The sequence below is a fragment of the Tursiops truncatus genome, chromosome 14, assembly GCF_011762595.2.
Source record: "Tursiops truncatus isolate mTurTru1 chromosome 14, mTurTru1.mat.Y, whole genome shotgun sequence".
Taxonomy (NCBI): domain Eukaryota; kingdom Metazoa; phylum Chordata; class Mammalia; order Artiodactyla; family Delphinidae; genus Tursiops; species Tursiops truncatus.
Window position 1 is genome coordinate 62,468,538 of NC_047047.1, and position 17,303 is coordinate 62,485,840.

Consider the following 17,303-nt stretch of genomic DNA (forward strand, 5'->3'; position numbering starts at 1 on the left):
GGACAAACTGGACAGCTACATGTAAAAGAATGAAATTAGAAAACTCTCTACACCATACACAAAAATAAACTCAAAATGGATTAAAGACCTAAATATAAGGCCAGACAGTATCAAACTCTTAGAGGAAGACGTAGGCAGAACACTCTACGAGATAAATCACAGCAAGATCCTTTTTGACCCACCTTCTAGAGAAATGCAAATAAAAACAAAAGGGACCTAATGAAAGTTCAAAGCTTTTGCACAGCAAAGGAAACCATAAACAAGACAAAAAGACAACCCTCAGAATGGGAGAAAATATTTGCAAATGAAGCAACTACAAAGGATTAACCTCCCAAATTTACAAGCAGCTCATGTAGCTTAATTATAAAAAAACAAACAACCCAATCCAAAAATGGGCAGAAGACCTGAATAGACATTCCTCCAAAGAAGATATACAGATTGCTAACAAACACATGAAAGGATGCTCAACATCACTAATCATTAGAGAAATGCAAATCAAAACTACAATGAGGTATCACCTCACACCAGTCAGAATGGCCATCATCAAAAAATCTACAAACAATAAATGCTGGAGAGGGTGTGGAGAAAAGGGAACCCTCTTGCACTGTTGGTGGGAATGTAAATTGATACAGCCGCTATGGAGAACAGTATGGAGGTTCCTTAAAAAACTAAAACTAGAACTACCATACGACCCAGCGATCCCACTACTGGGCATATACCCTGAGAAAACCATAATTCAAAAAGAGGCATGTACCACAATGTTCATTGCAGCTCTATTTACAATAGCCAGGACATGGAAGTAACCTAAGTGTCCATCAACAGATGAATGATTAAAGAAGATGTGGCACATATATACAATGGCATGTTACTCAGCCATAAAAAGAAATGAAACTGAGTTATTTGTAGTGAGGTGGATAGACCTAGAGTCTGTCATACAGAGTGAAGTAAGTCAGAAAGAGAAAAGCAAATACCGTATGTTAACACATATATATGGAATCTAAAAAAAAAAAAAAAGGTCATGAAGAACCTAGGGGCAAGACAGGAATAAAGACACAGATCTACTAGAGAATGGACTTGAGGACACAGGGAGGGGGAAGGGTAAGCTGGGACAAAGTAAGAGAGTGGCACGGACATATATACACTACCAAACGTAAAATAGATAGCTATTGGGAAGCAGCCACATAGCACAGGGAGATGAGCTCGGTGCTTTGTGACCATCTAGAGGGGTGGCATAGGGAGGGTGGGAGGGAGACGCAAGAGGGAGGAGATTTGGGGATATATGTATATGTATAGCTGATTCACTTTGTTATAAAGCAGAAACTAACACACCATTGTAAAGCAATTATACTCCAATAAAGATGTTTAAAAAAAAAAAAAGGAAGCAGGGCAAAATGAGAGACACATGCTGATTAGGCCAATGCAATGAAATCACCTCACCTGCACTTGAGGTACAGTAAATCCTCAGAATATCATCCCCTCTGTCAATTCTGATGAAGTTAAAAATATGCAGTAGCAGAGCTGCCTACCAAAATAGGTTATATGTTCCTCAAAGACTCATCACTGCTTTTCAGAATTGGAAAACAGTCAATGCTATGTACATCACAGATGAAGATCCAAAGATGGCCTCAGAAAATCAACCCACTAATCTGAGCAAATCACTAACTTTCTACGTCACCTTTCTAAAGGAACATTGTGTCTTTCAGAAAATCTCAACTGGGCTGCCTATGGATTGGCCTGCCATCTCAGACTCTAGAACCCCTGAGCCAGAACTATTGCTGCTTGTAAGAGACAATTCCAGTCCACATGAATCTTTCCATTCTATGAACTTCTATTTCCTTATTATCTTAATTTTATTGTTTTGTCCTCTAATTGTCTTGGGTGTACATGAGAGGTATATGAGACATTATATAAAACAAAACAATAGTAGCTTTGAAGCTAAGAGACCTGGGATCATGCCCTAGCTCTGCCATTTATTACCTACGACCAGGAACAAGCCCATTAACCTATTTGGGAAAATATTTATATATCTGTACTACAGGTATACTGTAAACTATGTAAAGAGAAATTGTTATTACAGTAACTAGTATTCCCACACAGGTATATTTCCTGCCTTCAGAAGTAGTTTTTTTCGATGAGATATAATTGACATTATAACATTACGTAAGTTAAGCAACAAGGATGTAATGTGCAGCACAGGGAAATACAGCCATTATTTTGTAAAATCTTTAAATTGAGCATAATCTACAAAAATGTTGAATCATTACGTTGTCACCTGAAACTAATACAATATTGTAAATCAACTATACGTCAATAAAACGTAACATTGTGCAAGTTTAAGGGACGATTTGATACACATATTGCAAAATGATCAATACTGTAGCATTACCAACACATCTATCATGTCTCACAATTATTATTTCTTTCCTGGTGAAGACAATTAATATCCAGTCTCTTCGCAACTTTGAGGTTTATAATATAGTATTGTTGACTACAATCACTAAACTGTGCATTACATCTCCAGGGCTCACCTACTAGTTGCAAATGTGTGTTATCCTCTAATAACATCTCCCCAATTCCCCCACCCCCAGGCCCTTATACCATTCTACACTGTTTTGTTTTGCTTCTTTACAGCTTCAAATCTTCTCTGGCATCTAGCAGACATATACATAGGTAGGCACTCAATAACTACTTACTGACTGACTAGAAGATTCCTTTAGCATATAATGATTTAGGGACAAGGCTGATGTTTGCACATTTTATAATATCCACAAAAGGTAGACCGTGAGCTCAGCTGCCATCTTACATAAAAAGAATAATTGTAGGACTAAAGTCTTCAATTTTTTTTAAGTTTATGAATTTTCATATATTCCATAAAGGTTAACAATGAGTCTTAAAATCTGAAAAGAAATCCTTAGGTGAAAAGAACTCCTAGAACAAGGAGCTCTCCACGTTTATCCTGCAAGTTTTCTGCACCTGGTTTTGGTTAAGACTGTGGCTAACCAGTTGTCAAGTGGATTGAACAATACTAAGTTCTTCAAATACTGAAGACCTACTACATTTAGAACACTCAAACGGGAGTCACAAAGTCATCATTAACTTAACTACGGCCAACAAAGAAGGATCACTTTGATTAAAATCTCAGAAATTTGTGTCCCCGTATCACATGGCTTGTTAGACTCAACTATAAGGCAAGGCAATAAACTCAAAAAAGGCTAGCTGCGCACATCTACCAGGTGACAGATATTATATATTGTGTCTATTGTGTAGATATTGTGAAGGTGAGCAAAGAAAGTGAAGCAAAAGAAAGAGGATGGCAGTACTGTAGAAGTGAAAACATTTGTTAGGGATGACACTGCAGAAAAGCATTATGATTCTCAAGAAGTATATTCCAGCAAAACAAAAATGCTCAGAAGTTGAAAGGAAACTGTAAGATTGAGACAACTTAGATTCAAAAGAGAAAGCTCCTATGACAGTTAAAAACTATATGAAATGAGCTTAAAGAAAACCAAAGAGAAGACAGTTATCCATAAAAATTTGACATATAATTTACTTTAACAGGTATCAGTTATTATTGCATTTCTTCTATTTCAGGACAAGGGAAATAAAACGGAGGTAATAGGGTTGGGGGAGGAAGGATTATAACATTTCTTGGGTCCTACCTTGTGTCAGACACCTTACTCAGTGCTTTATATCACATTTAATTCTAACAATAAACCCCATGAAGAAAGTATTTCAATACACATGTTACAGATATTGAAACCAAGCTTCAGAGAGGTCACATAGCCCATAATCTGCCTAAATTCAGGGAAATATGATCTTTATATCACAGTTATTGAATGCACCTTTAAACAATTATACATTAGAGAATTTCCTTTGGGGGATGGCTCTAGTCAGGTCTGAATCAGGCTAGTACTTCAACAGTCAAGGGAAACCTGTAAATTGAGGACTTGACACGTTAGCTTCCTTCAAGAACGGTTCTGATTGAAAGCAGCCAGATGGAACTGGCCAGAACCCAGGGTGATGAAATAGTCCTAAAAGGTGGGGATCGTGTGGGCAACAGCTCCAGGCTGAATGTGAGGTCCAAGGAATACAGTGTTAAAACGATGAAAGTGGCTCTCAAGAGAGCACAGAAATCCACAATTGGAAAGAAGAAGGTACATTAACAGAAGAGCCAACACGAGTTGCCAAAAAAGCATTAAGGGATAGAAATTTTGAAAGTGCACAATAAACTATTGAGAATGAAGGATCATATGCCCTGAACTAAACCCTAGGAAAAAGTATAAAACCCCAGACAGCACCTGCTGACATTTGACCTGTTTCTGCCCCAAACAATTTCTGTTCTAATTCATAAATCAAGGAGAAGCATCAATCAGTAAGATCCAGTTTACATGGCATGAATACAAAGAGGCCATTAACGGTTTCAGCAAGTTCACCATTTAGTCAGCGAAAGCAGCATAAAGTGTAACTGGCATCGAATCCCTGCAGAACATAAGGGTCAAAATGGCAATTCTTAATTCTTAATGAAACCATTTAATAGAAAAAAGAGCCAACTGGACATCGAGATCGAGTTTTTTTTTTAAAAAAACCCATAAGCGTAATGCCAAAGAAAGTACTATTCTGTACAACACTGTATAAGTTTAATTATAATAACTTAAAAATATGCTGTGAGAGGACAGTGGTAGAAAAAGAAGGATACTAAGACTTACAGAACAGCCCAGCGAGGTAGGGATTATCATCTCTACAGATGACAACTAACAAATGTTCTGTGTAGGACTTTTCTCTCAACAATGAGATTCAGGAATTTTTTTTAGTCTTTAATGCCCTCATACATTAAAACTTGGGGGAAAATGTCTCATCAATATACCCTGAATTGTCTGCACTAAAAGGATAGAGAAAGCCTCAAAACTAGTCACATTTAACTGTTAGACACAGAAACAGTCGATTCGCAAGGAACATTTTGTAAACCATTTATCATTTGACGCCTTCTCTGACCTCCATAGAATCTCTAACACTCTCTATATCCCTTAGGCAGTTTTTTTTTTTTTTTTTACTTCATGGCACTCATCACACCTGACATACCATATGCTCTACTTTCTTACTTGTGAACTCTAGAGGCTAAGTGCAATGAAGGGAGGAAATTTATTTTGTTCACTCTCAACTCCCAGGGTCTAAAACAAAATGCCTGGCTCAAAGTATGAATACAGTGTTGAATGATGAAAGTGGCAAATGAAGAAATGAATATATGTCAGGTTGTGTTATCAATGAGCTCAACTCAAAGATGAGCTTAGGTAGGATTGCACCTTCTGAAAAGTATTTTAGAGTACCAGAAGTAGAAAGATAAGACCTAAAATGTATAAAGGAACAAACCCAAAAAGATATGACTGGGTATCCACAAGCACTGTCAGAGTATTGCAGAAAAATCCAGTCCATTCATTGGCTCAATCTGAGCAGAAAGGTATGTTGCAATATCTGCTTTTCATCACACTCAACTTTAACATTCACAGCTCAACTGCCATAAAAAACTAAGATGGAAAAATCCATTTTGGTACAATCTGCAATAGCCCACAGGAGAAATTTACAAGAACTGCAAGTTCAAGATGAGCAATGGATGGCATTGTAATTACATCACAGAGGAGAAGCTTGATTGACAGATGACATAAACCTAAAACTCTACCCAAGGCAGAAGGAGAAAAGTACCCAGCCTACTTTTAATAGGAAATGTGTGACCTTAGTTGGCAATGCAAAACCGAAAGTTATTGCTTGGCCAAGTGGCCAAGTGTGTGACTTGGGGTGAGTAACATGGTGACCTAATAGTTCTGCTTATGATTTTACTAATCTGGCTGGCAACATGATATTGCTGTTAAATGAGGTGCTCTGTTTCTGTCACTCAGCTGGAGCAGCGTGGTCACAATCAGATTGATTACGCACATCTAGGTGGAAGAACTCATTTATTATTATTCCCCAACCTAGATCCAAGCATTTACACTGAAGAGCATCACTTTCCCATTCGGTCCGTCATGTTGCATTAGTAAATGCATGAATCAGCGCTGTGTTTATACCACGATTGTGAATTTTAGTTAGTTAAGGTAAAGTTCGGGCTCTGCTCTTGGATTACAATACGCGTTGATATGTGAAAACGAGTACAAGAATGGAACCTTGATAGGCAACTATGAAATTTATGCCAAATGGAAAAATTAAAACCAAATGCACATTCTGACCAACGCTGATTACATAAACAAATGCTTATGGAAACAAAAAATTTTCTTCTCCCCAAAGATCAACATCTCATAATTCCACTGATAGAGACCCTTGGGGATGGGCATGAGATTCAGGGCAGGGGGCCACCTGCAACTGGTAGAGGCTTAGTTCATGCTGCCAGGTGATGAGTCCAAAGCTTTGAAATTGGGAGTGCTTCCACCAAGCCTACCTATCCCACCTCCTCTAGAACACCCACGCGTCTTCCCAGAGATGTAAGAATAAAGACCAACTTTTTTTTGTAGAACCAAGAGGGTCTGGCATGGTCTGCCCCCTCGTCCTGCAGCAAATCTTCCCTTGTACTCTGGCCTTCAGCATACTAGCCTTTCAGCTTCTGGAACATGACCTGCTTCCTCCTTCCACGAGCCCCCTGCACATGTCAAATGTCCAAAATGATCTCCCTCCCATCCCCTACCCCAGTCAAACCCCCGGCCAAAGCTTAACTCAAGAATTTTCCTTGAGGCAACTCATTTTGTCATATGCTCTTGTAACATCAAAGAACCCTCCTTCCTAACACTTGGCTCATTTGTACATTTGCATTTACTTATGACATGTCTAGCTGAGTATCTGTCTCCTCAACTAGATAGTAAGTTCCATGAAGAAGGTACTTTTTTGGTCCCTCAGTGTATCCCAGCACTGAGTACAACTCTGGGTATAGATAGTGAGTTCTACTGCATTTGTGGAAGACAGGAAGGAAGGAAGGACGGAAACGTTTAACTCACATTGTCAGAATGTGGCATGGAGCAGAAAAAGATCAGGAACACAAAGGAAAACCATTAACAGGGAAAGCTAACTAGAGCACAGGTAATTGGGACCAAAGCAGATTCATCACTTAGCTTCCTCAGTGCCTGAAGTAGGTACTCCATATTTGTTAAATACTTGAATGAATGAATGAATGAATGAATATAGGGGCACGGGCAATCAATCCAGATTTCTCTTTCTACATTTGCAACTTGTGCTGCAAGTCTGTGTATATTTCCTGATTCTATGAGTCTGGGGTAGCTTCTCATGCCTTTTCTCTCTTTTTAAGCATTTTGCTCTCCACTTCTCTCTCTCTGTGGCACTGATTATTTTATTTGGTTTTGGGTATTAATCACACCAGGGCTAACAATTTGTTTCCATCAGAATTATCTGTCCCATGTAAAATCTCACTTCCTTCATGTCAACTGAATTTCTTACTTTCTTCATGGTTAAAAGTTACTTAGAACTTTTCTCTGAATGACATGAGTTTGTTACATCCCTTTTTTTCTTTTTCCACTTTGAAAGATGCCTCACTTGGCATTATACCACTCTGTCAGAAAACGGACCAGACAGACGAAACACAACTATGATAACACTCTAGTACCTACCAAGACACTGCCCATTCCAGCCTCGGAACCCTTCCGTGCAGGGAACACACTGGTAAGATCCAGGAGAATTCACACACTGCTCATCTGGACAAGTACTTGGAGTTAAACATTCATCAACATCTGAAAAAATAAAAAAGCTAGGTCACAGACATTTTATCGGAATACTAAAACACAAACTGACTCGTATGATGAAAGGGAAAAGAGGCATGTTTTATCTACATTTTGGTGAGGAAAACAATAACTGAAAAAGTGACACACTGGGTCTGTACTTAAACACCCAGTGAGAATGCATGGCCGAGTATACCATGCATACCATGCATGCAAACCTTTATGGCCCCAATTCTCCAACTGGCAGGCCCAGACCTCTCCACTCGGGGAATTGGCAGTTCTCTGGGGCCACTCTCTGGACATCAAACCTTTCAAGTAATACCATGGCTTGCCAGAAAGAAATACAAGAAATGGACATGAGTGTGAGGAAGCCATTTATCCACCTGGCTAGAGGTTCTCTCTGCAGTCACTGGACGCCCTAGGGAAATTCTTGCTTTGGCTTCATGGCCCCCAAAACATCCTAGGTTTGAATAATTTAAAACATTGCATATGAGAGGAATTCCTCGGAGGTGGAAAAAGAATATTAGGAGAGAACGAACTCATCAAATACTTCCAAGATTTTCCAGAAAATACAGTGAATGATCATAGGGTAATACATTCTGGTTTAAAATACACCTTACTTTTCCCATTCACAGCTAACGAAAGTTATTAATCCTTGTTCTTTTCAATGTGAGGAGAAAAAAAAACACCTTAAATACAGATAGAACTGTGGCAGAGATACAGGAGCTTCAGGCTTTTTTAAGAATAGTAAAACAATAAAATGGAGGAAAAGTAACATATAGGAGATGGTTCAACAGTTTAAGATGAGTAGTAAAACCTTGGGTACCAACCCCAACAAAAATAGGTGTTTTTCTGGAGTTGAGTTTTGAATTCAAGTGAGTGGATTCAATGTCTAAGTGTCTCAATATGAGATGTATATAGGACCTCTAATCATACCTAAAATGTAAACAGATTTTTCAGGACATAAGCTAAAAATTGAAAGAAATATATAATGAATACACTGAACATACATGGGTATTTGAGGTCATCATTCTGGTAAGTTCTCAAAAATCATCTCTCATTATATATCAATAGACATGTGTGAAAAGATGCTTAAGGTAAAAGATGTTATTAATAGAATAAGCACCAGGTCAGTGTTGTAATTTTTTTTTTTTTTCCTATCAGCGAAAAATTCTTGCCAATAGACAATGACACACAGTGTTTTTTTTAGGTCAGATGTTCTGGGACTTCTTGTTCTACAAAAAGATGATGCTTGCCAGTTTCATTTTCCAAACAGCATTACATCCTTCTCTGTATGGGATATTTTAAAAAATGGAACTACAACTGCTAAGTCAGAGAGGGTCATTGAGATAGGCTGGTTTGATAAATAAGGTACAACGCTGAGAAACACAAGACAATATCCCTGCATTTCCTGTTGCTCTCACCTCTGTTTGCTTGTTCCCTCATCTGTAAATGAGGGACAACCGGCCTGGTAATACCTTCACAGAATAAAGTAAGGATGCATGAGATAACGTCTGTAAACTACAATAGACTCCTTGGAGACTGGCACTGTTTGAAAGCAACTTTGTCAGTGACAGCTGAGAAAATCTTCAGTGAGCCAGAAGCCCGGGGACCTTTGGTTCTAGTCCATGATGAAATGAGAAAACAGCTACATTATTTGACTCCTTCATTTCAAGCCTTTTCATGGGGATAGAATTATATAATTATTTACTCAGGGAATGCTGGTGATATTTCTGTTAAATAATTTCTTTACACTGAATAGTCTCCTAGCTGCTTTCCATTTATTTCCTTTACCTTCAAATTTCTTTTCTATTCCTTTCTCCTGTCCATCCTTATGCTCTGGTAATTCCTAAATAGCTTATCTTCCTGTCCTGAGTCTGTGTGTAGAACTTGAGGATCCATATTTGACCTTCTGGAGGAGCATTGCTTTGCAAATAAATGCTTGTCAGACATACCCACGCCTTTTTTTTTAAAAAACATTCCCACAATTACAGATGTTCTGAGAAGATCTATGCAAAAACAAAACGAGTCAGGGAAATGGGAAGTTTAAGGAAACTAACACTTCTTGAGAACAAGGTGACAGGCACCATACAACATTCTGCAACACCCATTTACTTGCACAAGCCTGAAAGTTCACTGCATGGTTCCCATTTTACAGATGAAGAACTAAGTTTTGAAGGGGCTACGTACCTGGCTCCAAGTTAGACAGTGACTGACTGCGGGGGTCATGCCATAGTCTCTGCTCTCCCCATCCTCAAGCTACCTCCAGAGCAGAGGGAGGGTCCCCCCGTTTAAGAGGAAAGTAGGGACACTTCACACCTGTGCTGTCCCATGGCCCTCAGCCGTCAGGAGAAGAGTTCATATCTGTGTTCCGATGGGAGCTGATCAGAGATGCAGTAACATAAAACGCTCCCCACTTCTCTCCAGATAACTCAGGGGCTGAGGCAAGGGGCCAGCAAGAAAGGCAGGTGCAGGCTGCCAAAAAACTGTCTAATGAGCTCTCCCTCCAGACCCGGTCATTAGAACCACGAAGAAAACCAACATGTAGGAGCCAAGAGACAGCTGAGAGCAGCCTGCCCCAACTGGCCCATCCCTCCCGAGTGCTGGAGGCCCAGCCACGTCTGAAAAGAGGCTCAATGTCAGGCAGCCGGGCAGGGAACCCCACAGAACCAGCACCATCCCTACAGACAGTCTCCTCAAAAACGTGCCCAGAGACCCCTGCTCCTCTGCCCTCACATTTCTTTGGCAAGATTTAAGCAGAGGTTCAACATATTTCTTCACGAAAATCATTATTCAAAGCGTACCGTGGTGGTTTCAAAAAGTACCTGTGTGACTTGGACACAGGCACGAGCAGAAATATTCAATGGTTAATCATTTTAATTTTGAAAAGTTAAAAACTTTTCAAAACATTTTTACAACGAGAGCAAATCCATTGCTGGGGTCAATACGAAAGAAATTTTATCTAGCACAGCTGGAATCTGACTTGGAGCTGGTCAGACAGCACTTCTGTAGACAGTCTGCAAGCAAGTCCCAGAACACATGCGAAAGAAAGAAGCTGAGACAAAGGAATGGAACAAGGAGAAAAGGTCGAAAACAATAAGTCCGCACTGGTGACACCTGCACCATGCCCCCAGATGAATGATGCAGACACTACAATTAAGTCTGGGTTTGTACCAAAATCCTCTGCAGTTAACTGTTCTAAAAGTGATTTCACTCCACATACCAGAGAAGGCAGATACTGAAATGAGTAATAAAGAGCATATGAAGGTGGAAAATGACCCAGACAGAGCCACTGAAGTAAGGCAAAGGGGCTGTGATCCCAGAAGGCAGCAAGAGCTTGGATGAGCTGGTATCCTGCACAGATCGGTGGTGAAGGAAAATTCGTACCAGGCCAGGTGCCCGCCAGCCCTGGGTTCTGGACCCAGCCCTGCATTTCATGGTCACGTGCACTCAGCACTTCAAAGGGGCGCAGGCTCCCCATCCTCTCAGCAGACTCACCCTCGCAATGGCCTCCGGGGGTCATGCGGTACCCGCTGTCGCAGTATTCACACCGGAAGGCCCCCACGGTATTGACGCAGTGCCCTTCCCCACAGACGTCTGGCCTCAGGCACTCATCAACATCTACGCAAAGCAGAAAACGTTGTCGAGTTTTATTTCCCAAAACATAATTCCAAACCTCTCCCGTCTCCCAGGTTAGTTCAATGTTAAGAATGAAGCAACTGATTCCTAACATCTATCGTCTCTTTGATTTGTTCCAAAAAATTGAGTGGTTTTGATTTACTCGAATCCAAAAGAAAACATTTAACGCCTCTGGTTTTTGCAGACATTTGATACTATTCATTCAAAACTGTTGGGGAAAAAATTCCATTTTTTAATCTTCCAGTATCTAGCAGATAACTATGTTGTAACAGGGGTTTAATAATAAATTTGGGGTGGTCTGAATAAGCCCTGGACTGATGGAATCTTAGGGGAGCTAGAAATCCGCATGTGGAAATTTACACATCTGAAAGAACACTGTCATTACCTATGCAGTTAGTACCCTCCTCACTGGCCATGAACCCCGCTGGGCAAATACACAAGAAACTTCCCTCAGTGTTTTCACAGCGTCCCTGGGAGCAGAGGTGTTGGGCCTGAGCGCATTCATCAATATCTGTTAACAAAAAGACAGATAAAAGGATTAGTGTAGTCTAGCATGAAATTCTCAGTCTCTCTGTTCATGAAATACCAGCACACCAACCCCCGTGTCCCACAAACCTTTATAAGTGAGGAAAACAGTAAAAGGAGACACGATCAGTCTTCCTGAATACCTGAAGGGCTGTTACTGGGAAAAGGGAATACACATACGGTGTACTGCTTTGAAAGCTCAAGCTACAACCCTGACATAGGTGTTTCAAAGAGAAAGATTTCAGGTCACCACAAAAGGACCTGCCTGATAACTGGAGTCATGTAAGCACTGGAATTCACTGTGCAACTCCCAGGCCAGCTCAGCAGAGACAGTCAGAAATGGTGGGACAGGCACTCTTTCACTGTGCACTTGGGTAAAGCGAGACTGAATCATTTTGACCGACTGCCCTTTTCAACTTTATGTGCTGGGGTTCTAAACATAATACATCTAATGTATACAAATTCAAGAGACAGAGCCATGTTATGATGGAGCAGGTGGATGTTCCCCTCACACCTCACCCCACATATATATGCAAAACAAAACGGCAAAAGTCACATCTGCATAATGGCATTTAGTATATTACAGTGGGTTTAATTAGGTATATGCCTTTGTTGCTCTATATTTGCCTTATAGCTCTTAGTGCTGAATTTTCTTTTTCTAAAAAAATGATATTAAATTTAGTGTTAACACATTAAAATGACCTACTTAACACTATTACACCCCTTTTTGAGATTCATTTTTTTCCCCAAAGAAGCATATATGAGATCCCTACTTCATAAATTCATTAATAGTTTTGTGTCAGAATATATTGATTTTCACTATAGAAATCCCTTTTAAAAATCAGATTTTATGAACTTAGATGAACATAATTCTTTACTGCAGAATATATTAATTTGTTTTGCTAAATATGTTTGTAGATAGCTATTTCTAGAACTCTTAATTTTATATTCTTTCCCTGAAAAGCTTTGGGAAGTTATTCCACCTTTATGTAATTGTATTACACTTGGCAAGGTAGGTAGCATTGAACCAAGCGGTAAGAGCTTCCTAGGAGTTTACTGAACCTCTTTTTGAGTACCCTTAGCTCAGGGATAAAATTTTTAAAAAATTAAACACAATAACATTTTCCCCATAATAAAAAAAATGTTCTTTATGTGCAAATATTTGATATTTAATAATCTCATCTACCAAAAGTGTCTCTTCTTACCAACACATTTCCTCTGTTGCTCACTGAACTTGTAGCCATCATAGCATATACAGGTATACCTCACCGGTAGGTTAATGCAGTGTCCTGCTCCACAGATATCAGGGTTCACAGTACATTCATTGATTTCTTTAAAAATAAAAAAATGTAGGGAAAAACAGATATAAACAAAGATTCCATTGCTACTTGCAAACCATTACTTGTGTTTCCTGATTACCTTATTGCCAGGTATGCAATTAGAAAACAAAATTTTATACTCTAAAATCAAGTATAAATTCATTTGATTACCGATGATCATCATTTCATAATTCATCAGTTAGTCCCAGCCAAGGTCATGAATAATTCTTAATGAAACAACTTCTAAGATGAACTGGAGAAGGTGGAAATTCGGAAAGAGGCCATGTTAAAACGTTATAGTCAATTGTGAATTTCCAAGATGGCCCATCAATGAGTTTCTATCCACTCCAGTTCATTTTGAATGATGGACCAATCACATGATTTCTCCTGATAAGAAATAGATGGTAACTTTCTATTTGTTAGCAGGCCAAATTCAAGTTCCAAAAACTATACTCAACCTCCTTCCAAATTTCTCATTAATTCTCCAGAAAGATTTACCACTTCTAATCAAAGCAGAACTTCTGGATGCAACTTACTCTTCATTTGCCAATTTCAACAGGAGCATATTTTATTTACACTAGTACAGAATCTTCTTCCAAATCTTCTCTGCTCAATTCCTCCCTCACTCTCCTCCTGATTCCTGCATGAGACTGGCTTCTTCTATGAAGCCTGAGAAGATGAGCCCCGAGTCCTCACTCCACCCACAGACAAGGCCGTGGTCAAGGGAAGGTGAGAGGAGCTCCCACGGGTGGGAGGGTGGGTGAAGGCCATCACGGCGTGTTTTATTACCAAGAGGACCTGAGGACTCAAAGGTGACCTGAGATGAATTACTCCAAGACAGTCTGTTGATTTCAATGATCTTTGTAAGAATGTATAATAGAATAGTGGGGGGCGGGGGGCACAGCTGGTGGTCAGAAGCCCAGCCTTGGAGGATAGTACAGGTACCAACCTCGCTGCCCTTTCTTAGCTCTGTAACAAAGAGCAAGTTACTTAAACAATCTAAGCCTCACTTTTCTGTCTGTGTAAATGAGAATTATCAGAGCACCAACTTCAGAGCGTGAAGTTCTAAAGAGTTAACCTAAATAATGCATGTAGCTCAATGCCTGGCACATTATATGTGCTCAATAAAAGTTAGCCATTATTGGGCTTCCCCGGTGGCGCAGTGGTTAAGAAACCGCCTGCCAATGCAGGGGACACAGGTTCGAGCCCTGATCCGGGAAGATCCTACATGCCGCGGAGTAACTAAGCCCGTGAGCCACAACTACTGAGCCCCCGTGCTGCAACTACTGAAGCCTGCGCACCTAGATCCTTTGCTCCGTAATAAGAGAAGCCACCACAATGAGCACCCACGGCAACGAAGGGTAGGCCCCACTCGCTGCAACTAGAGAAAGCCCGCGCGCAGCAACGAAGACCCAACGCAGCCAAAAATAAAAATATAAATAAAATTTTTTAAAAGTTAGCCATTATTACTGATTACTGTGGTTGTTCCTATTGAAGTCATTTAAGAATAGATAACAAAGAAACAGCACATTTATAATAACTACCTTGGGCTACTATCTCACTGTCATCACGTAGTAAACAACGCTTAAAACAGATGAGACCATGGATGAGCCCAAGCGGCCCAGTGGAGGAAGATGGGGCCTCAAGCATGACAAGCTAAATCACACCTTTGTTAGAGCAATCTATGGCTTGAAGGAAAAGAAAAACAGGCATGCTACTGTCACCAATAACCCACTGTGAATTCTGAAGAAAGATGTGAAAAACAGTGTTTTAACAAAAATTCACTATGGAAATGACCTAAGTTGGGGTTGAGGTTGCTCTCCAAAACCCAAACCACATTCATTTTTCATCAAGTGTTATTCACTGTGCTGTGATTTTAAGACAACCGATGCAAGTCATTTGAAAAGTTGCTAGGCTTTATAAGGACGCATACGACTACAGAGCTGCAGTATTTTGCACCAAATCACTTGGATTATGAAAAAACCACACATTTACAAGTTACTTATACCTTTAGTGAGCCTATTTATGCTAATTCACTATCCGAAAAAGATTGTTTATAGTCAGTATAATATCAAATTACAGAAAAAATGATCCAAAAGGCTAAAAAAACATGGGTGATTAACACGATTGCCTAGACTTAAGTGACTGATACTAACAACATAAAACAATGAATTATGATATGTACGTAGCATAGATCATTATATAATCATTAACAGGATAGGATAATGCTTATTTGTTAAGAAAATATAGTTAGGTACAAATTATAATATAGGGTATGATCTAAATTATTTTATGCACAGAAAAGAAGACTGGAAGGAAATAAGTCAAGTGTTACAATTATGGGGATTTGTATTGTCTATATTTTTCTGTATTTTTCAAAATTTCTACAATGAACAGGTATAATTACTTCTATAATCAGAAAAGTCTTTCTTAAAAAATTATTATTTCTATGTGCCACAAAAATCTGAAGGTAGAAAAGGTAATCTTCTCCAGGTTCTACTCCTAGACCCTCAGGTAAGCACTCCCTTCTCTGTTTCTAAGAATTCTTTAGTAGAATAGTGTGAGAAGCACATCTTTAACCAGCTATTCTTAAGGTAGGTAGATGCCTTCTTTGAAAATTATTGGTATTTAGATTTCTTGATTTTCTTTGTAATTATTTCCATTATGTTCTTATCTGCCATTTGCTTAAAGCAGAAAAGACATACTGATCAGATTTGCAAAAAGAAAAATTAGAAGATGACTTAATATACTAGGAACAAGAATTCAGAATTAAAAGGCTGTACATCTGGGGTTTTCAGGAAAGGCTTGATCAGTACTCATTGCCCCACCCCCAGCCCCACACATACCAATATGTTGATTACCAAATATTTATTTGTCCTTTCAGGTATAGCTTTAGGATGGATTATTTTACATGTGTGAACAAAAGTCTTCAAAAATATGTGATGTTGGGCTTCCCTGGTGGCGCAGTGGTTGAGAGTCCGCCTGCCGATGCAGGGGACACGGGTTCGTGCCCCGGTCCGGGAGGATCCCACGTGCCGCGGAGCGGCTGGGCCCGTGAGCCGTGGCCGCTGGGCCTGCGCGTCCGGAGACTGTGCTCCGCAACGGGAGAGGCCACAGCAGTGAGAGGCCCGCGTACCGCAAAAAAAAAAAAAAAAAAATATGTGATGCTTAATTCAGAGGAGATACATTCCTATACCAGTGTGCCAATATTTAGATCTTTTCTTCTTAAGTCAGATCTAAGATAGGAGAAATGGTTAAGAATTTTAATTCCTTAGTCTTAAGAAATGAATAATAATAGCCTTTCCTTCCAATCTAGTATCTTAAATGGAAGCTATGAGGTTGAAATAGTTATGAGGAAAGCTTGAGAATTTTTAGTTGATTACCTCAGATTAAGTATATAAAGATGCAGCTTGAAAATGTTGATCCCATTTGGTACTAACGTATGTAAGAAAATGTTACTCTGACACCACTAGAGGGTACTAAGAGATACATCAAAGGAACGAAGGGACATTTACTAACGTATACTTGATTTCTACACTGTTTGCCCCATTTTTTTTTTTATATAGGAGTGATGAATGTAACTTATTAGTTTGTCCTCAGAGATACCTTTTATCCATTTGCTAGGAGGATTCCACCCTTCTAAATTAAACAAAAAAAGAAAGCCATAACAACTTCGAAACACCTCTGCTTTCTCTTTACTACTCATCAAAAAATTTACCAGATTATAGTCAACAATACTGTATTATAAATTCCAGTGTTGCTAAGAGATTAAATCTTAACTGTTCTCAACACACAAAAAGGAAAAGTATGTGACATGATAAAGGTGTTAGCTAATGCTTTTGTAGTAATCATAGTGCAATATACGAATGTAGCAAACCAACACACTGTATATCTTAAACTTATATAATGTTACGCCAACCACGGCTCAAAAAAACAAAAGAACCAAAAAAATTGATCAATACCATTTTTAAGGTAAAAAGTAAATTACTGCTACTCCTATTTTAAAACTTTAAAAGCATGTCTCCCACCACCTCTTCCCATGCTTTCCCTCCTTGTCTGTTACGCTTTCATTCTTTTTTTTTTTTTTTTTTGCGGTACGCGGGCCTCT

General features: G+C 39.3%; 1 protein-coding gene across 15 annotated transcripts in view; it reads right to left on the reverse strand.

Moving 5' to 3' along the window:
• Nucleotides 1-17,303, reverse strand: part of LTBP1 (latent transforming growth factor beta binding protein 1) — a 424,762-nt gene that overhangs the window by 112,376 nt on the left and 295,083 nt on the right. For all 15 annotated transcript variants that reach the window (XM_033838746.2, XM_033838748.2, XM_033838744.2 and 12 more), the window contains 4 exons: nt 13,082-13,207; nt 11,737-11,862; nt 11,211-11,333; nt 7,605-7,724 (listed from right to left, as the gene is read on the reverse strand). In XM_033838746.2, coding sequence (XP_033694637.1) covers nt 7,605-7,724; nt 11,211-11,333; nt 11,737-11,862; nt 13,082-13,207 — 495 coding nt within the window. The remainder of the gene's footprint in view (nt 1-7,604; nt 7,725-11,210; nt 11,334-11,736; nt 11,863-13,081; nt 13,208-17,303) is intronic.